The sequence below is a fragment of the Oncorhynchus nerka genome, linkage group LG7 (genome assembly GCF_034236695.1).
Source record: "Oncorhynchus nerka isolate Pitt River linkage group LG7, Oner_Uvic_2.0, whole genome shotgun sequence".
Classification (NCBI taxonomy): Eukaryota; Metazoa; Chordata; class Actinopteri; order Salmoniformes; family Salmonidae; genus Oncorhynchus; species Oncorhynchus nerka.
In genome coordinates this window covers 6,624,140-6,645,571 of record NC_088402.1, presented here as the reverse complement: position 1 = coordinate 6,645,571, position 21,432 = coordinate 6,624,140, and the positions used below count along the sequence as shown (strand labels likewise).

General features: G+C 42.1%; 1 protein-coding gene and 1 long non-coding RNA gene across 2 annotated transcripts in view; both read left to right on the top strand.

Annotated features, from left to right (window-relative positions):
- Positions 1-987, top strand: part of LOC135572405 (uncharacterized) — a 9,337-nt gene extending 8,350 nt beyond the window's left edge. The window contains exon 5 of the long non-coding RNA XR_010464256.1: positions 379-987. This is a non-coding gene — a long non-coding RNA (uncharacterized LOC135572405). The remainder of the gene's footprint in view (positions 1-378) is intronic.
- Positions 988-11,057: 10,070 nt separating this feature from the next.
- On the top strand, positions 11,058-17,790 carry gstr (glutathione S-transferase rho). The gene is made up of 6 exons (XM_029655662.2): positions 11,058-11,332; positions 11,636-11,701; positions 13,346-13,451; positions 16,406-16,524; positions 17,210-17,298; positions 17,393-17,790. The coding sequence occupies exons 1-6, from the start codon at positions 11,165-11,167 to the stop codon at positions 17,523-17,525; spliced, it is 681 nt and encodes a 226-aa protein (XP_029511522.1). The 5' UTR covers positions 11,058-11,164; the 3' UTR covers positions 17,526-17,790.
- Positions 17,791-21,432: the final 3,642 nt, after the last annotated feature.

The window sequence follows — 21,432 nt, the reverse complement described above, 5'->3', positions numbered from 1 at the left end:
GCCTCTCTCATCTTTGTCTGCGCAGTCAGTGTAAGTGAATAAATGTGTTTTAATGTCTCGTTTATAATAATATGATATGTAGATTATGATAGGAATTTGATCTTATTAATGAGCCGTCACTTAAAAACTAACCTTTTATTCCCTCACAGTCTGTCTTTGTGTGTGTGTGTGTGTGTGTGTGTGTGTGTGTGTGTGTGTGTGTGTGTGTGTGTGTGTGTGTGTGTGTGTGTGTGTGTGTGTGTGTGTGTGTTAGAGTGTCTTATTCATATATATTGTTTAACTGCATTGTTGGTCTACACCTGTTGGCGCAGGTGACTAATAAAATGTGATTATTTCAGTTACTCCTCTTTCTCTTTCGGTTAAATGTCTCTCCATCAGGTCAACAGGTACAACAGGCATGAACATCCCCGCAGCGGTGGAGTCTCCGAGGTCAGAGGTCAGATGAGGCTGATGAGATCACGGATCACATCGTGAGGTCAGCCACTCAGGGCACAAGTCAGAGGGCAGTGCCCCGGGAGAGGAGGAGGTCACGAGCCTACAGCCAATCACGTAGGTCTTCACTCACTCACAGCCAATCACATTTGGTCACACCAGGAACCACTTTTACGCCAGCCCAGCTCTAACGCATTGGGTTAATCTAATCAAGGGTTGGGTTTTGGAAAAGGGTGTAGTGCTGGGCGGAAACAAAAGCATGTTCACTCTGTAACTTTCCAGGTTTAAAACCCAGAAATCAGGTTTAGTCATGAGAATACATGAGAATACATGAGAAAACTACTGACTTTAAAGAGCAGACCAGTGAATACTCATGATGCCTTTCTCTCTCTCGTGTGTGTGTGTGTGTGTGTGTGTGTGTGTGTGTGTGTGTGGTGAGGCGGACTCTAAAAAGCGGTCTAACTCCATGGATTCGCTGACGCCCCCATGAAGCGCCATGGAAACGCACCATGGAAACGCCTTCGTGACTCCATGTCACGCTTCTGCCTTCACCCCCTTCCTGAGCAGTCAGCCAATCGGTGGCCTTGTCAGTAGCTTCTGTTGTACCGGAGCTGAATCACACGTTAGCTTCATGTGTCTGTGGTTGATAATGGCGTCTTTGTTGAAGCCCTTCAAGGAATGAAGGAGAAAAAAATAGAGATAATAGAGAAAAGGCAAAGTGAAATGTATTTTGTGGAAAAAGAGGAAGGTGGTTTAAATGAGAACGAATCTCAAAATGTGACTTCTTCAATATGCCTCATGGCTTGGAAACAGATTGGAAACCAGATTCATCACTTTGATAGGATGATTATAATTTATATTTGTAGTTTATTTAACAGTTACAGCCTATATATATGAAACAAACAAAGGGAGAATAGTTGTCTACCTACCTACAGTAGGACTATAACTTGCTGCGTTTCTACCTACCTACAGTAGGACTATAACTTGCTGCGTTTCTACCTACCTACAGTAGGACTATAACTTGCTACCTACCTACAGTAGGACTATAACTTGCTGCGTTTCTACCTACCTACAGTAGGACTATAACTTGCTGCGTTTCTACCTACCTACAGTAGGACTATAACTTGCTGCGTTTCTACCTACCTACAGTAGGACTATAACTTGCTGCGTTTCTACCTACCTACAGTAGGACTATAACTTGCTGCGTTTCTACCTACCTACAGTAGGCCTGTAACTTTTTATTCAAGCAGGGTTTAAAGACAGAATCAAGTTTCACTCATTTCCTCTCACAGTAAAGAATGGGGTCATGACCTTTGACAACAACATTGGAGCAGGAATTCTAAAGACTGTTCATCACGATTCAATAATTACATACACTGCCTGGGGCAGCAGGGTAGCCTAGTGGTTAGAGCATTGGACTAGTAACCGAAAGTTCAAATCCCCGAGCTGACAAGGTACAAAATCTGTCGTTCTGCCCCCTGAACAAGGCAGTTAACCCACTGTTCCTAGGCTGTCATTGAAAATAAGAATTGTACTTGCCTAGTTAAATAAAGGTAAAAAATAAAAAAGTTACAAGGAAGAGGAATGAGCCAATTGCAAGCTGGGGATTATTAGGTGGCCACGATGTTATGAGGAATTTAGCCAGGACACCAGGGTTAACACCCCTACTCTTATTATACCCCAACCCCCCCCACCCAAATACCCAAACACTTTACCACAACAACCTGAGGCTATACAGAAGTGGGAAAAGTACCTAATTATCATACTGTCAGTAAGAGTAAAGATACCTTATTAGAAAATGTCTGAAGTAAAAGTCACCCAGTAAAATACTACTTGAGTAAAAGTCAGCCAGTAAATACTACTTGACTAAAAGTCAGCCAGTAAAATACTACTTGACTAAAAGTCACCCAGTAAAATACTACTTGAGTAAAAGTCACCCAGTATATACTACTTGACTAAAAGTCAGCCAGTAAAATACTACTTGACTAAAAGCCACCCAGTAAATACTACTTGACTAAAAGCCACCCAGTAAAATACTACTTGACTAAAAGTCAGCCAGTAAAATACTACTTTACTAAAAGTCAGCCAGTAAAATACTACTTGACTAAAAGCCACCCAGTAAATACTACTTGACTAAAAGTCTAAAAGTATTTGGGTTTTAAATATACTTAAGTATCAAAAGTAAAAAATCATTTCAAATTCCTTATATTAATTAAGCAAACCAGACGGAACAATTTAATTATTTTTATTTTTTATTTACAGATAACCAGGGTCACACTCCAACACTCAAGACATAAATAACAAACAAAGCATTTGTGTTGAGTGAATCTGCAAGATCAGAGACAGTAGAGATGACCAGGGATGTTCTCTGTTTAGTGAGTCCTCCAGATCAGAGGCAGTAGGGATGACCAGGCATGTTCTCTGTTTAGTGAGTCCTCCAGATCAGAGGCAGTAGGGATGACCAGGGATGTTCTCTGTTTAGTGAGTCCTCCAGATCAGAGGCAGTAGGGATGACCAGGCATGTTCTCTGTTTAGTGAGTCCTCCAGATCAGAGGTAGTAGGGATGACCAGGGATGTTCTCTGTTTAGTGAGTCCAGATCAGAGACAGTCGGGACGACCAGGGATGTTCTCTGTTTAGTGAGTCCTCCAGATCAGAGGCAGTAGGGATGACCAGGGATGTTCTCTGTTTAGTGAGTCCTCCAGATCAGAGGCAGTAGGGATGACCAGGGATGTTCTCTGTTTAGTGAGTCCTCCAGATCAGAGGCAGTAGGGATGACCAGGGATGTTCTCTGTTTAGTGAGTCCTCCAGATCAGAGGCAGTAGGGATGACCAGGGATGTTCTCTGTTTAGTGAGTCCTCCAGATCAGAGGCAGTAGAGATGACCAGGGATGTTCTCTGTTTAGTGAGTTCACCAGATCAGAGGCAGTAGTGATGACCAGGGATGTTCTCTGTTTAGTGAGTCCTCCAGATCAGAGACAGTAGAGATGACCAGGGATGTTCTCTGTTTAGTGAGTCCTCCAGATCAGAGGCAGTAGGGATGACCAGGGATGTTCTCTATTTAGTGAGTCCTCCAGATCAGAGGCAGTAGGGATGACCAGGGATGTTCTCTGTTTAGTGAGTCCTCCAGATCAGAGGCAGTAGGGATGACCAGGGATGTTCTCTGTTTAGTGAGTCCTCCAGATCAGAGGCAGTAGGGATGACCAGGGATGTTCTCTGTTTAGTGAGTCCTCCAGATCAGAGGCAGTAGGGATGACCCGGGATGTTCTCTGTTTAGTGAGTCCTCCAGATCAGAGGCAGTAGGGATGACCAGGGATGTTCTCTGTTTAGTGAGTCCACCAGATCAGAGGCAGTAGGGATGACCAGGGATGTTCTCTGTTTAGTGAGTCCTCCATATCAGAGGCAGTAGGGATGACCAGGGATGTTCTCTGTTTAGTGAGTCCTCCAGATCAGAGGCAGTAGGGATGACCAGGGATGTTCTCTGTTTAGTGAGTCCTCCAGATCAGAGGCAGTAGGGATGACCAGGGATGTTCTCTGTTTAGTGAGTCCTCCAGATCAGAGGCAGTAGGGAGGACCAGGGATGTTCTCTGTTTAGTGAGTCCTCCAGATAAGAGGCAGTAGGGATGACCAGGGATGTTCTCTTGATAAGTGTGTGAATTGGAACATTCCTGTCCTGCTAAACATTCAAAATGTAACGACTACTTTTGGGTGAAAAGTGAATATAGTAAAAGTTGTCAAAATTAGTAAAGTACAGATACCTCCCCTCCAAAAAGTACTTTAAAGTATTTTTTACTTAAGTACTACACAGCAGTAAGGGTATGATATGTGATTAATTGGATAGAGAACCAACCAACCCTGTTACCCTGTCAGAGCTACATTCTGGGAGCTTCAGGTCTCCAGGGCGGCAGGGTAGCCTAGTGGTTAGATGTTGGACTAGTAACCGGAAGGTTGCAAGTTCAAATCTCCAAGCTGTCATTCTGCTCCTGAACAGGCAGTTAACCCACCGTTCCTAGGCCGTCATTGCAAATAAGAATTTGTTCCTGGCTAGTTAAACGAAGGTAAAATAAATAAAAAAACAATGCCAGATTGCTCGAAAGGATGGGTACCATATAACTTCCTTTTGGTTTTTAGGAAGGAGTAGTTTCTCGTTCCTGTGTGAAAACTGAACTAATCTGCAAGTCGGTCTGTAACGCGGCACCTTATTTCTCTTAGACGTGACGTTGTTCTCGAATAGAAGAAAATTAGAATTAAAATTAAAAAAGAAAATTAGAATGGAATATCACACACGTCCATGAAAAACTGTTTATAAATTATAAGAACAAAATAAAAATAAAATAGGTTGAAATGTAAAGCAATCTGTATAGATGTTAATGCCATCTGCGTTGGACTCATTTTATGTTTTAGTGTGTTTTTTATGTTTCTATTATATTTGATTCAAATCTGCGGAACAGTGTTTTTATAGCCTGAGAGACAAAGAGAAGGGCTATTCTGTCAGTTATAATTTGTGATTGGTTCTGTGGCTGTTACTTAAAATGGACTTTGATATGTGGATATGTGAGAATATTCTAGTTAATGTCAAACGGTGAACGGGACACTAAAACCTGTTGGATTTAATATTTGTTACTCCTTTCACCTGAAATGCTATGTAAACACACCCTGTAATAAAACAACATTGTTCAGTAAAATGTCTGTGTGATAATTATGAGGGTGCTTTAGTTTTGTGGCATATTCTCAACTCCCCCTGAGACACCCTCGGAGAACGGGGTCACGGCCAGGGTCAGCCATTATCAACGGTGACCCCGGAGCAATTAGGGTTAAGTGCCTTGCTCAGGGGGCAAGTCGGCAGATGCTTTCCCCTGGTGGACTCAAGGATTTGAACTAGCGGTCTTTCAGTTACTGGCCCAACGCTCTAACCGCTAGGCTACCTGCCGACACTACGCTCTAACCACTAGGCTACCTGCCGCCCCTACGCTCTAACCGCTAGGCTACCTGCCGACACTACGCTCTAACCGCTAGGCTACCTGCCGACACCACGCTCTAACCGCTAGGCTACCTGCCGCCCCTACGCTCTAACCGCTAGGCTACCTGCCGACACTACGCTCTAACCGCTAGGCTACCTGCCGACACTACGCTCTAACCACTAGGCTACCTGGTGTGTGTGCTTCTAGCTCCTACAGTGCAGTAATATCTAACAAATTACACAACATATAGCCAGTACACACAAATCTAAGTAGGAATGAAATAGAACTATATACATATATTGCTGAGCGATGTCAGAGCGGAACAGACTAAGATACAGTAGAATAGAATACAGTATATAATCAGTATAGATTACAGTATATAATCAGTGTAGAATACAGTATAGAATCAGTATAGAATCAGTATAGAATACAGTATATAATCAGTATAGATTACAGTATATAATCAGTGTAGAATACAGTATATAATCAGTATAGAATACTGTACATAATCAGTATAGAATACAGTATATAATCAGTATAGAATCAGTATAGAATACAGTATAGAATCAGTATAGAATACAGTATAGAATCAGTATAGAATACAGTATAGAATCAGTATAAAATTCAGAATAGAATACCGTATAGAATACAGTATATAATCAGTATAGAATACAGTATATAATCAGTATATGATCAGTATAGAATACAGTATATAATCAGTATAGAATACAGTATATAATCACTATATAATCAGTATAGAATACAGTATATAATCACTATATAATCAGTATAGAATACAGTATATAATCACTATATAATCAGTATAGAATACAGTATATAATCAGTATATAATCAGTATAGAATACAGGATATAATCAGTATATAATACAGTATATAATCAGTATATAATCAGTATAGAATACAGGATATAATCAGTATAGAATACAGTATATAATCAGTATAGAATACAGTATATAATCAGTATATAATCAGTATATAATCAGTATAGAATAGCAGTATATAATCAGTATATAATCAGTATAGAATACAGTATATAATCAGTATATAATACAGTATATAATCAGCATAGAATACGGTATATAATCAGTATATAATCAGTATATAATCAGTATAGAATACAGTATATAATCAGTATATAATCAGTATAGAATACAGTATATAATCAGTATAGAATACAGGATATAATCAGTATATAATCAGCATAGAATACAGTATATAATCAGTATAGAATACAGTATATAATCAGTATATAATCAGTATAGAATACAGGATATAATCAGTATAGAATCAGTATATAATTAGTATAGAATACAGGATATAATCAGTATATAATCAGTATATAATCAGTATAGAATACAGGATATAATCAGTATAGAATACAGTATATAATCAGTATATAATCAGTATAGAATACAGTATATAATCAGTATAGAATACAGTATAGAATACAGTATATAATCAGTATAGAATACAGGATATAATCAGTATATAATCAGTATAGAATACAGGATATAATCAGTATATAATCAGTATAGAATACAGTATATAATCAGTATAGAATACAGTATAGAATACAGGATATAATCAGTATATAATCAGTATAGAATACAGTATATAATCAGTATAGAATACAGTATAGAATACAGTATAGAATCAGCATAGAATACAGTATATAATCAGTATATAATCAAATGGCAACTTGGACTATTTGCATTGACCCTCTTTTTTTTGCACTGACTCTACACACACACACACACCTATACACACCCACAACTACACACACACACCTACCTACACACACACCTATACACACACACACCTACACACACACCTACACACACACCTATACACACACACACCTACACACACCTATACACACACACACACCTATACACACACACCTACACACACCTATACACACACCTATACACACACACACACACACACACACCTATACACACACCTACACACACCTATACACACACACCTACCTACACACACAAACACACACCTACGCACACACATCTACACACACACACCTGCACACACACATCTACAAACACCCACACATCTACACACACACACACACACACACACACACACATCTACACACACCCACAACTACACACACACACCTACCTACACACACACACACCTACACACACCTATATACACACACACACCTACACACACACACCTACACCTACCTACACACACACCTACCTACACACACACACACACCTACACACACACACAAAACACGCACGCAGAAAAACACACGTGGACACACTTCAACATTTCACATGCTGCTACTCTGTTTATTATCTATCCTGATTATGTATTCATTTTTATTTCACCTACTCAGGCTTTTAACATTTAATCGTCTTCCTCTATTTTATGGTATGTTCATGTTTTATTTAACCAGGTAGGCCAGTTGAGAACACCTTTATTTAACCAGGTAGGCCAGTTGAGAACACCTTTATTTAACCAGGTAGGCCAGTTGAGAACACCTTTATTTAACCAGGTAGGCTAGTTGAGAACACCTTTATTTAACCAGGTAGGACTAGTTGAGAACACCTTTATTTAACCAGGTAGGCTAGTTGAGAACACCTTTATTTAACCAGGTAGGCTAGTTGAGAACACCTTTATTTAACCAGGTAGGACTAGTTGAGAACACCTTTATTTAAACCAGGTAGGACTAGTTGAGAACACCTTTATTTAAACCAGGTAGGGCTAGTTGAGAACAAGTTCTCATTTACAATTGCGACCTGGCCAAGATAAAGCAAAGCAGTGTGACACAAACAACAACACAGAGTTACACATGGAGTAAAACAAACATACAGTCAATAACACAATAGAAAAATAAGTCTATATACAACGTGTGTAAATGAGGTAGGATAAGGGAGGTAAGGCAATAAATAGGCCATGGTGGCGAATGAATTACAATATAGCAATTAAACATGGAAATGGTAGATGTGCAGAAGATGAATGTGCAAAGTAGAGATACTGGGGTGCAAAGGAGCAAACAAAACAACAATAAATAACAATATGGGGATGAGGTAGTTGTTTGGGCTAAATTATAGATGGGCTATGTACAGGTGCAGTGATCTGTGAGCTGCTCATACAGCTGGTGCTTAAAGCTAGTGAGGGAGATATGAGTCTCCAGCTTCAGTGATTTTTACAATTCGTTCCAGTCATTGGCAGCAGAGAACTGGAAGGAAAGGCGGCCAAAGGAGGAGTTGGCTTTGGGGGCGACCAGAGAGATATACCTGCTGAATCGCGTGCTACAGGTGGGTGCTGCTATGGTGACCAGTAAGCTGAGATAAGGCGGGGCTTTACCTAGCAAAGACTTATAGATGACCTGGAGCCAGTGGGTTTGGCGAAGAATATGAAGCGAGGGCCAGCCAACGAGAGCATACAGGTCGCAGTGGTGGGTAGTATATGGGGCTTTGGTGACAAAACGGATGTCACTGTGATAGACTGCATCCAATATGCTGAGAAGAGTGTTGGAGGCTATTTTGTAAATGACATCGCCGAAGTCAAGGATCGGTAGGATAGTCAGTTTTACAAGGGTATGTTTGGCAGCATGAGTGACGGATGCTTTGTTGCGAAATAGGAAGCTGATTCTAGATTTAATTTTGGATTGGAGATGCTTAATGCGAGTCTGGAAGGAGAGTTTACAGTCTAAACACCTAGGTATTTGTAGTTGTCCACATATTCTAAGTCAGAACCGTCCAGAGTAGTGATGCTGGACGGGCAGACAGCGATCGGTTGAAGAGCATGCGTTTAGTTTTACTTGCATTGAAGAGCAGTTGGAGGCCACAGAAGGAGAGTTGTGTGGCATTGAAGCTCATCTGGAGGTTAGTTAATAGAGTGTCCAAAGAAAGGCCAGAGGAATACAGAATGGTGTCGTCTGCGTAAAGGTGGATCAGAGAATCACCAGTGGCAAGAGTGACATCATTGATGTATACAGAGAAGAGAGTCGGCCTGAGAATTAAACCCTGTGGCACCCCCATAGAGACTGCCAGAGGCCCGGACAACAGGCCCCCAATTTGACACACTGAACTCTATCAGAGAAGTAGTTGGTGAACCAGGCGAGGCAGTCATTTGAGAAACCAAGGCTGTTGAGTCTTTTATTTATTTTATTTTATTTCACCTTTATTTAACCAGGTAGGCTAGTTGAGAACAAGTTCTCATTTGCAACTGCGACCTGGCCAAGATAAAGCATAGCAGTGTGAGCAGACAACACAGAGTTACACATGGAGTAAACAAGTAACAAGTCAATAACACAATAGGAAGAAAAAAAAGGGGAGTCTATATACATTGTGTGCAAAAGGCATGAGGAGGTAGGCGAATAATTACAATTTTGCAGATTAACACGAGTGATAAATGATCAGATGGTCATGTACAGGTAGAGATATTGGTGTGCAAAAGAGCAGAAAAGTAAATAAATAAAAACAGTATGGCGATGAGGTAGGTAAAAATGGGTGGGCTATTTGCCGATAGACTATGTACAGCTGCAGCGATCGGTTAGCTGCTCAGATAGCAGATGTTTGAAGTTGGTGAGGGAGATAAAAGTCTCCAACTTCAGCGATTTTTGCAATTCGTTCCAGTCACAGGCAGCAGAGAACTGGAACGAAAGGCGGCCAAAAGAATGTGGTTTGATTGACAGAGTCGAAAGCCTTGGCCAGGTCGATGAATACAGCTGCACAGTATTGTCTCTTATTGATGGAGGTTATGATATCGTTTAGGACCTTGAGCGTGGCTGAGGAGCGTTAGTGTTCCAGAAGGAGGTGTTCTTTATTCTCCATGGACTTTAGTGTCCCAGAAGGAGGTGCTCTTATTCTCCATGGACTTTACAGTGTCCCAGAAGGAGGTGCTCTTATTCTCCATGGACTTTACAGTGTCCCAGAAGGAGGTGCTCTTATTCTCCATGGACTTTAGTGTCCCAGAACATTTTGGACTTTGTGTTGCAGGATTTGAAATTCTGCTTGAAAAAGCTAGTCGTTGCTTTCCTAACTGCCTGTGTATATTGGTTCCTAACTTCCCTGAAAAGTTGCATATTACGGGGGGCTATTCGATGCTAATGTGTACTATTTCCTTTTTTCTATTTAGCTGATTCTTCCCTTTTTAACTCTGCATTGTTTGGAAAGAGCTCGTACTGTAACTAAGCATTTCACGGTAACGTCTACACCTGTTGTACTCGGCGCATGTGACAAATATAATTTGATATGACTTCCTTTGTGCTGTAGCCTACATGACTATGCGTAATTCATTTGTTGATAAGAAGACCGGTAGAACCGGACTGTCATGACTCGCACATTGAAGGTAACGGAAAGGCTTTGTTAAGCTGATAGATACACAGTGATATTCGATGTATCATTGCTGTATTGCTTTTTTCATTACAAGGACGAGATCAGCATTTTATTTTTATGCAAGAAGAGGTTGAGTTAGGGTTGTTGCTGGTTAAACAGAGGGGATAGATACATAATCTAAAGCAAATTTGGCTGCGAATCTATTTTTCTTCAGATGGCGCCGTGGATAAAAGAAAAATAGATTCGAATCCTGAGTGACTTCCGGTGTTGATTCTGCGCACGCTACAAAAGATAGGCGTGTTCATATTGAACCAATCCAGTCGATACTAACAAATCGTTATATAACTGCAGAACAACGGTCATTCACCAGCCGTGTTCTTTCGCCACTCATACAAAACGATTTCTACTTTTGCACATTTTGCGGTCGAGTCTCCAATCATGGCCAAGGACATGACACTTCTCTGGGGCTCCGGCTCTCCTCCGTGCTGGCGTGTCATGATCGCTCTGGAGGAAAAGCAACTGCAGGGATACAATCAGAAACTTCTGTCCTTCGAGAAAGCAGAGCACAAGTCTAAAGAAGTCCTGGACATCAATCCCAGAGGACAGGTAGTGTTTGGCTTTTATTATTAGACATTTTTAAAAGAGTAACCTACAACGGCACACACGTATACTATCGTTTTGCCACTTGGCAAGTCCCTACACAGAACTCCTACATTGATTTGTTGTAGTTTGCTGTGCTGCAGTTTCCCATTTCCTCTGCAGTCTCTATAATGTGGTAAAGTTTTGTGTTTGTATGCGTACTCTAGTCCGTTGTGTAGACGTTTGGACCACACACACACAACTATTGCATAACGACTATGCAGAAGTGCATTGTCATGCTCACCTCAGCGTTTCTTCTCTCCCTTCCAGCTCCCTGCTTTCAAACACGGAGACAACATACTCAACGAGTCATTTGCAGCATGCATGTACCTGGAGGTAAGATCTGGGTCGTTAACTAGTTTCACTAATAGAGACATGCATGTACCTGGAGGTAAGATCTGGGTCGTTAACTAGTTTCACTAATAGAGACATGCATGTACCTGGAGGTAAGATCTGGGTCGTTAACTAGTTTCACTAATAGAGACATGCATGTACCTGGAGGTAAGATCTGGGTCGTTAACTAGTTTCACTAATAGAGACATGCATGTACCTGGAGGTAAGATCTGGGTCGTTTACTAGTTTTACTAATAGACAAACGCCCTGGGCCAGAGCTAGGTCTAAACTAGCCTGATTTAAGATTGGTATAATTCTCTCCATTGTTTCAACAAAGCTGAGCAATATTTTCGTTACAGTCCAACTTGTTTTAACTATATTTATTGACGTCATTGTGCTGTAAACTGCTTGTGCTTGGATAAATTATTTCCCGGTTTTTAAAACATGCCGTAATGCCCCTTTTTTTCATGTCATCGAGGAGAAATAATCTTTGAAATAAACAAGCTACTTGGAGGTTTTGCACAGATCCATAAACTGTGTTAACGAACTCTACTTCATCCCCAATGACCTCTTACACCCCGGTGTCCAGAGCGCTAGATAGCTAGTTGTCTTTCTGTAACAAGGAGACCGTGTGGGGAAACTAACCTTATAAAGGTGTGTAGTAATTTAACTTCTCGTTTTCTGAATTATTTCTCACAGATCTGAAAGATCGTGTTAATGTTTAAGAGCTAACATCAAATCACATTGTATTTGTCACATGCACCGAACACAACCTGACGGTGAAACGCTTACTTAAAAGCCCTTCAACAACAATGCAGTTCAACAAACAATATTTACTGAATAAATATTAAAGAATATTTACTAAATAAAATCAGAAAGTAACCCATGAAAATAACGTATTTTAATATAGCCTTTATTTAACTAGTCAAGTCGTTAAGAACAGATTCTTATTTATGACGGTCTACCAGGGAACAGTGGGTTTACCTGCCTTATTCAGGGGCAGAACTCCCAGGATCAGACCCTACTATCGTCCATAGACGCTAAAACAGTTGGCATCTGTTATATATATATATATTTAAATCGATTATGAGTAAGCATTGTTACCTAATTGGTCAATGATGTCATTGGAAACACATTCCTCAACAAAAGAAATCCCTGCAACATAGACACATGCCATCTCTACATGTTGGTGGTGCTGATGAAGTAGAAATGTCCCTTTAAAGCAGGCTACGTTAGGACCCCCCCCAACCCTCTGACTACAATAATCAACACCTACTGACATTTGAGTCCCAGCATTGTACACACTTACAAGACAGTGACATCTGTAATACACCTGTTTTTGACCAAAGGTCCACAGCTAGCTACTACTAGATAGACGTATTTTGTTTTCCTTAGACCTGAATAAGGACAGAGTGCCTGGATTCTGCCCTTAGCCTTGATATACTGGCCATGTACCACCAGCCTCAAAGAGGTGACTTACTGATATTATAAACTGGTTGCCAATGTAATTAGAAGAGTAAATGTAGTGTACTGCTCAGCTGGTATTGCCCCCACTAGGTGTCGCTAATGCACTGCACAGTAAGAGTTGACTGTTATTCTGAGTTGACCCCAGTTCACTGTTCTCTGTGTCGCTCTCTCCCCTGACAGAGCCGGTTCAGGTCCCAGGGACCCCAGTTGATTCCTGAGGGCCAACTAGAGCAGGCCCTGATGTACCAGCGCATGTTTGAGGTCCTCAACCTCAGTGACAAACTCAGTAAGACACACACACACACAACTGTTCCTTGACAACAGGGTCATGATGCCCTCTGGGCAACAATGGTCATGTGCTGCTTGGATGTTATTCAGATGCTCGGCACCCCAGAGTAAAGCTCTAGTTCAAAAGGCTGATGTCCTAACGAGCATTGTTGCACTGAGCCATATTCCCAACAGGCCCTGTGTTACTGACTGATGTTGCACTGAGCCATATTCCCAACAGGCCCTGTGTTACTGAGCCATATTCCCAACAGGCCCTGTGTTACTGACTGATGTTGCACTGAGCCATATCCCCAACAGGCCCTGTGTTACTGAGCCATATCCCCAACAGGCCCTGTGTTACTGAGCCATATCCCCAACAGGCCCTGTGTTACTGACTGATGTTGGACTGAGCCATATTCCCAACAGGCCCTGTGTTACTGACTGATGTTGGACTGAGCCATATTCCCAACAGGCCCTGTGTTACTGACTGATGTTGGACTGAGCCATATCCCCAACAGGCCCTGTGTTACTGACTGATGTTGGACTGAGCCATATTCCCAACAGGCCCTGTGTTACTGACTGATGTTGGACTGAGCCATATTCCCAACAGGCCCTGTGTTACTGAGCCATATTCCCAACAGGCCCTGTGTTACTGAGCCATATTCCCAACAGGCCCTGTGTTACTGAGCCATATTCCCAACAGGCCCTGTGTTACTGAGCCATATTCCCAACAGGCCCTGTGTTGCTGAGCCATATTCCCAACAGGCCCTGTGTTGCTGAGCCATATTCCCAACAGGCCCTGTGTTGCTGAGCCATATTCCCAACAGGCCCTGTGTTGCTGAGCCATATTCCCAACAGGCCCTGTGTTACTGAGCCATATTCCCAACAGGCCCTGTGTTACTGAGCCATATTCCCAACAGGCCCTGTGTTACTGAGCCATATTCCCAACAGGCCCTGTGTTACTGACTGATGTTGGACTGAGCCATATTCCCAACAGGCCCTGTGTTACTGACTGATGTTGGACTGAGCCATATTCCCAACAGGCCCTGTGTTACTGAGCCATATTCCCAACAGGCCCCGTGTTACTGAGCCATATTCCCAACAGGCCCCGTGTTACTGACTGATGTTGGACTGAGCCATATTCCCAACAGGCCCTGTGTTACTGACTGATGTTGGACTGAGCCATATTCCCAACAGGCCCTGTGTTACTGACTGATGTTGGACTGAGCCATATTCCCAACAGGCCCTGTGTTACTGAGCCATATTCCCAACAGGCCCTGTGTTACTGACTGATGTTGGACTGAGCCATATTCCCAACAGGCCCTGTGTTACTGAGCCATATTCCCAACAGGCCCTGTGTTACTGACTGATGTTGGACTGAGCCATATTCCCAACAGGCCCTGTGTTACTGAGCCATATTCCCAACAGGCCCTGTGTTACTGAGCCATATTCCCAACAGGCCCTGTGTTACTGAGCCATATCCCCAACAGGCCCTGTGTTACTGAGCCATATTCCCAACAGGCCCTGTGTTACTGAGCCATATTCCCAACAGGCCCTGTGTTACTGAGCCATATTCTCAACAGGCCCTGTGTTACTGAGCCATATTCCCAACAGGCCCTGTGTTACTGAGCCATATTCCCAACAGGCCCTGTGTTACTGAGCCATATTCCCAACAGGCCCTGTGTTACTGAGCCATATTCCCAACAGGCCCTGTGTTACTGAGCCATATTCCCAACAGGCCCTGTGTTACTGAGCCATATTCCCAACAGGCCCTGTGTTACTGAGCCATATTCCCAACAGGCCCTGTGTTACTGAGCCATATTCCCAACAGGCCCTGTGTTACTGAGCCATATTCCCAACAGGCCCTGTGTTACTGAGCCATATTCCCAACAGGCCCTGTGTTACTGAGCCATATTCCCAACAGGCCCTGTGTTACTGAGCCATATTCCCAACAGGCCCTGTGTTACTGAGCCATATTCCCAACAGGCCCTGTGTTACTGAGCCATATTCCCAACAGGCCCTGTGTTACTGAGCCATATTCCCAACAGGCCCTGTGTTACTGAGCCATATTCCCAACAGGCCCTGTGTTACTGAGCCATATTCCCAACAGGCCCTGTGTTACTGAGCCATATTCCCAACAGGCCCTGTGTTACTGAGCCATATTCCCAACAGGCCCTGTGTTACTGAGCCATATTCCCAACAGGCCCTGTGTTACTGAGCCATATTCCCAACAGGCCCTGTTTTACTGAGCCATATTCCCAACAGGCCCTGTGTTACTGAGCCATATTCCCAACAGGCCCTGTGTTACTGAGCCATATCCCCAACAGGCCCTGTGTTACTGACTGATGCCATGGCCTCTGTCTCAAATGGCACCCTATGCACTTATTTTAAAAGAGCCCTGGTCTAAAGTAGTGTACGGAATAGGGGCCCTGGTCTAAAGTAGTGTACTGAATAGGGCCCTGGTCTAAAGTAGTGTACTATACAGGGAATGGGATTCCATTTGTGGACGCAACAATTCTTTAAACATTTCTTAAAGCTACACAGTCAGCAACAGTTAAAAATAGATAAACCTCCAATGTGTGTTACCACAGAGTCGTCAAACCCAGGTGACATTGTGTGATCTGTCCAATCGCATGCCGTCTGCGTCCCTGTGTAGTGCTTTAGTGTAGACCAGGGTGGCCCAGAGGAAGGGGGATTTACAGGCCTTGATGACCTGCTCAGCGTGGAGGGTAATAGGTGGAGGGTTGAACTAGACAACATGTTGAAGGACATGTGAAGTGGACAACGATGTCTTTCATCTGTGATTCACTTATAATATTCTCTCATACAGGCCTCTCACGTCCCACCGTTCAGACATACCCGTTGTTACCATGACAACTAGCGTAGCCGTGTCAACCCCCCTCACGGTTCTTGAAACTTGAGGGGCCATATGATGATATCTATTATGACTTTGTTTTGACGTTTGTCTCCCAGGTAACGTCATCTACTACAACTACCGTGTCCCCGAGGGAGAGAGACATGACTCCGCTATCAAGAGGAACAAGGAGAACCTGGCCACTGAAATCAAACTGTGGGAGGGATACTTTCAGAAGGTGCGTGCGCACACACACCCTCATCGATTGTTTGTAGACTAAAGCTTTAATGCGAGAATCTTTTTAGTTTTCCCCCCAAATCCATTCCGGAATACTGACTGTCCAAACCGAAATCTTCACGAGACACAAATCGGATGTGCGTGTTCAGACAATTTAGCTTTTTACACGGCTACGCTAGTTGTCATGGTAACAACGGGTGTGTATGAACGGTGGCGTAGGCTGCTTGTGTTTCCTGTCATTTAGAAGTTATGTAACAAGCTTAAGGTGATGCCTGTCCTGGACGTTTCCCCAGTTTGTTTTGAATGTTCAGAATCATGGCGGGGGTCGGCTGGCTACGGGGGTGTCGGTTGGCTACGGGGGGGTGGGCTGGCTAGCACTTATTTGTTCGTAAACAATTTAACAAGCTACTTGTTAAACCACATGTTCTTGTCAACCGAGTAGCTAGCTAGCAACAACATCTGCCTAGTAACAGTATTTGTCTCCAAGTGGCTTTGATATTCCGAGTCCCATGGCCGGGAATCAGATTTGTGTTTTGACATATCTGCTTTGATGTGTGTTTTGGCTGTTCAGTTTAAAAGTAAAATAATTTTTAAATATATATTTTTTTTAATATGTTAAAATCAGGATTTTGAGTCTTATCGAACTGCCAGTGTGAACGAGGCTTAATAAACGTACTTGTTTCCAGGTGGAGGTGGGTTCTTACCTGTCAGGAAAAGCCTTCTCATTGGCTGACGTTATTGTCTTCCCTGTGATTGCCTACGCCTTCCGCTTTGGGTAAGTGTTTCACCGTGTGTCAATGGGATGACGGATGGATCAATATGTTCCTGCCACAGGCAAAGCTGGCTGGATGAATGATGTGTTCCCCCAGGCTGTCTACGGAGCGTTACCCCAAACTGGGAGCGTACTACGACATGGTGAAGGACAGACCCAGTGTTAAAGCTACCTGGCCCCCACACTGGCTGGAAAACCCTCAGGGAGGGGACACTCTCAAGGAGTTCTGAGACTCACAGGAACACAACACGTTTATCTGAAGGATGATGGGCACTTCCTCCTATATCACTGTTGTAACCGCGGGAAACGCATGCTTTAAATGCGGGTTTCCTCAGATGAGTATTAGTCAAGTAGTTTTCTACCAAGTGAACACAATTTTTATTTTTTTCCTTTCTGGTGTTTTTGTAACATGATTTTTTTTCCATATAATGTCTCTATTTTGTGTACAGAACCACATACCTGGTGTAGAATGAATTAAAATCATACCAAACACTGCTACTGAAATGTTTGTTGTGTGTAGTCAAGGTAAATCAAATGTAGTCTACATGAGTGTACGCATTGAGATGTTGTTCATACGAACAGGGCTTCCATGTCGCTACGGTAACGGATGATAGATGAGCTGTGAGGTCATGGTTGTCGCTAAGGTAACGGCTGACAAGCTGTGAGGTCATGGTTGTCGCTAAGGTAACGGCTGACAAGCTGTGAGGTCATGGTTGTCGCTAGGGTAACGGCTGACAAGCTGTGAGGTCATGGTTGTCGCTAAGGTAACGGCTGACAAGCTGTGAGGTCATGGTTGTCGCTCATTTCCAATGATCTGAGTGGTAATACTCACTGTATTAATACTCACTGTATTAATACTCACTGACGCTCGAGCTACTCAGGCTTTTAACATTTAATCGTCTTCCTCTATTTTATGGTATGTTCATGTTTTATTTAACCAGGTAGGACTAGTTGAGAACACCTTTATTTAACCAGGTAGGACTAGTTGAGAACACCTTTATTTAACCAGGTAGGACTAGTTGAGAACACCTTTATTTAACCAGGTAGGACTAGTTGAGAACACCTTTATTTAACCAGGTAGGACTAGTTGAGAACACCTTTATTTAACCAGGTAGGACTAGTTGAGAACACCTTTATTTAACCAGGTAGGACTAGTTGAGAACACCTTTATTTAACCAGGTAGGACTAGTTGAGAACACCTTTATTTAACCAGGTAGGACTAGTTGAGAAACACCTTTATTTAACCAGGTAGGACTAGTTGAGAACACCTTTATTTAACCAGGTAGGACTAGTTGAGAACACCTTTATTTAACCAGGTAGGACTAGTTGAGAACACCTTTATTTAACCAGGTAGGACTAGTTGAGAACACCTTTATTTAACCAGGTAGGACTAGTTGAGAACACCTTTATTTAACCAGGTAGGACTAGTTGAGAACACCTTTATTTAACCAGGTAGGACTAGTTGAGAACACCTTTATTTAACCAGGTAGGACTAGTTGAGAACACCTTTATTTAACCAGGTAGGACTAGTTGAGAACACCTTTATTTAACCAGGTAGGACTAGTTGAGAACACCTTTATTTAACCAGGTAGGACTAGTTGAGAACACCTTTATTTAACCAGGTAGGACTAGCTGAGAACACCTTTATTTAACCAGGTAGGACTAGCTGAGAACACCTTTATTTAACCAGGTAGGACTAGCTGAGAACACCTTTATTTAACCAGGTAGGACTAGCTGAGAACAAGTTCTCATTTACACCTGGCCAAGATGAAGCAAAGCAGTGACACAAACAACTACAAAGTTACACATGGAGTAAACAAACCTACAGTCAATAACACAATAGAAAAAGTCTATATTTTTTAACTAGGCAAGTCAGTTCAGAACAATCTTATTTTCAATGACTACCTAGGAATAGTGGGTTACCTGCTTTGTTCAGGGGCAGAACAACAGATTTTTACCTTGTCAGCTCGGGGATTCAATCTTGCAACCTTTCAGTTACAAGTCCAATGCTCTAACCACTTGGCTACCTGCTCCCCCGCAAACGAGGTTAGGCAATAAATAGGCCATAGTGGTGAAATAATTACAATTTAGCAATTAAACACTGGAGTGAAAAACGTGCAAGTAGAGATACTGGGGTGCAAAGGAGTAAAATAAATAACCGCATGGGGATGAGGTAGATTGGCTAGGCTATTTACAGATGGGCTACGTACAGGTGCAGTGACCTGTGAGCTGCTCTGACAGCTGATGCTTAAACTTAAAGGGAGGTATGAGTCTCCAGATAATGAAGGGGATGATGCAATCTTTGTGAGAGGAAAGGAATTTGATTGACTTGTTCTTTAAGGGTTTGTAAGTAAGCATTTCAAGGTAAGGTCTGCACTTGTTGTATTCGGCGCGTGTGACGGTTTTATTTAGGTTTAGCTAAATTGCTAAGTGGTTGGAAAATAACTTGAAAATTAGTTGGAGCAGTTTTCCAATTACCCTACAGGCAATGTTGACTCTGGTATATTGGTCTGTAGAGAGACCTGTTCTACCGGAGTCGGCTAAAGTGGGTCGGCAAATACTAAGTAGGGTCTCTACGAACAAAATGTGTCTAGTTCTGTGTAGTTCCAGCCTGCTGCTGGCTTTACATTCCACTCTATAGTGTCCGATGCACTACACTGTGTATCGTACCAGGTCATTTAAAACTGCTGCTGGATATGTACGACAAAGTCCACCTCGCAGAACTACACATATTTGGAATTTAAACAGCATAAGCTGATGTCTGCTAGCATCGCTTGCTAAACTCCAGTTTTAACAGGGTTTACAGCATAAGCTGATGTCTGCTAGCATGGCTTGGTAAACTCCAGTTTTAACAGGGTTTATATCAGTGTTTTAAAGCACGCGCAGTCTCTCCAACTCCCTTCAATTGCATCCGGAATAGATACTCCTCTTCTAGATTTCATAGACTACCTCTTTCAGGGTATAGAGTCAATGCAGTATTAGCCTTATTTAGCTAATTAATGATTTATGCATAACAAGCTTCTAACTTATATCCTCTGTCTCTCTCTCCTTAAAACAACACTTCTTTGCTCTTGGGGTCCCATGCGGGAAAAGCTAGAATAGCTTGTTGTAGAAATGTCAAAATGTTAATGGCAATAGACTATTCGAAGAGGAACAATTTTGTAATTTTTTTTGCTGAATGTTGGGTAGTTTGAAAGAAGAGTGAACGCGCTAGGGTGGTAGACTATAGCAGTTATTAATTCAGGCCCATAACCATTCAGATTGGTGTAGACTATAGCAGTTATTAATTCAGACCCATAACCATTCAGATGGTGGTAGGCTATAGCAGTTATTAATTCAGACTTATAACCATTCAGACCCATAACCATTCAGATGGTGGTAGACTATAGCAGGTATTAATTCAGACTCATAACCATTCCATCTTTGTGAAGAGAAGTGAAAGCCTTCTGCTTATAATTATAGTCCTAGATTATTCAAGAATGTCATTGGATTGATGAAGAAAAGGACAACGAAACGTATTTCATTTAACTGTTGAAAGCGAGGAAGTAATGAAGCAATAATAGAGACAGAAACAGGTAGGCTAATCACATTAAGGGAAATACTATGAAAGCAATATCTGAGTGAGCCTAATAATTATACAATTAGGCCCTATTATATTTCAAAATTAAAATCAAATCCGCTAGCCTATACTTGTAACTTTGCAGGCAGTATGTGATGCACTAGAATCACATGTTCTCTCCCAGCTTTATCATGGTTTAAACGATGTGTGTAATTCCAGCCCATATAATACAGTATAAATACAATACAGTAATACAGTTCACACTCAAAGAAGATGAGCCTACTGGAGGTAGTTTCATTGATTTAACCAGGAGAGCATATAGCTAGCTACATCTATGGGCTGTTATGTTCTTCTGTGGTGTGTAATGTGCAGTAGACTATATCATAATATACCGTATGTTTTTGATAACGCATGATATCACATGTACTGCATATGTATTGGATAACGTCACAATCATTAAGGCTTGGGCTCATTAAATGTCTTTAATGTAGGGCTCATTAAATGTCTTTAATGTAGGGCTCATTAAATGTCTTTAGTAATGTAGGGATCAATAAATGTCTTTAATGTAGGGCTCATTA

Coding starts and splice junctions, on each gene's coding strand:
- gstr (XM_029655662.2), top strand. CDS start 11,165: ATGGCCAAGGACATGACACTTCTCTGGGGCTCCGGCTCTCCTCCGTGC. Junction 11,333..11,635: donor ACATCAATCCCAGAGGACAG/GTAGTGTTTGGC, acceptor TCTCCCTTCCAG/CTCCCTGCTTTCAAACACGG. Junction 16,525..17,209: donor GGGAGGGATACTTTCAGAAG/GTGCGTGCGCAC, acceptor ACTTGTTTCCAG/GTGGAGGTGGGTTCTTACCT.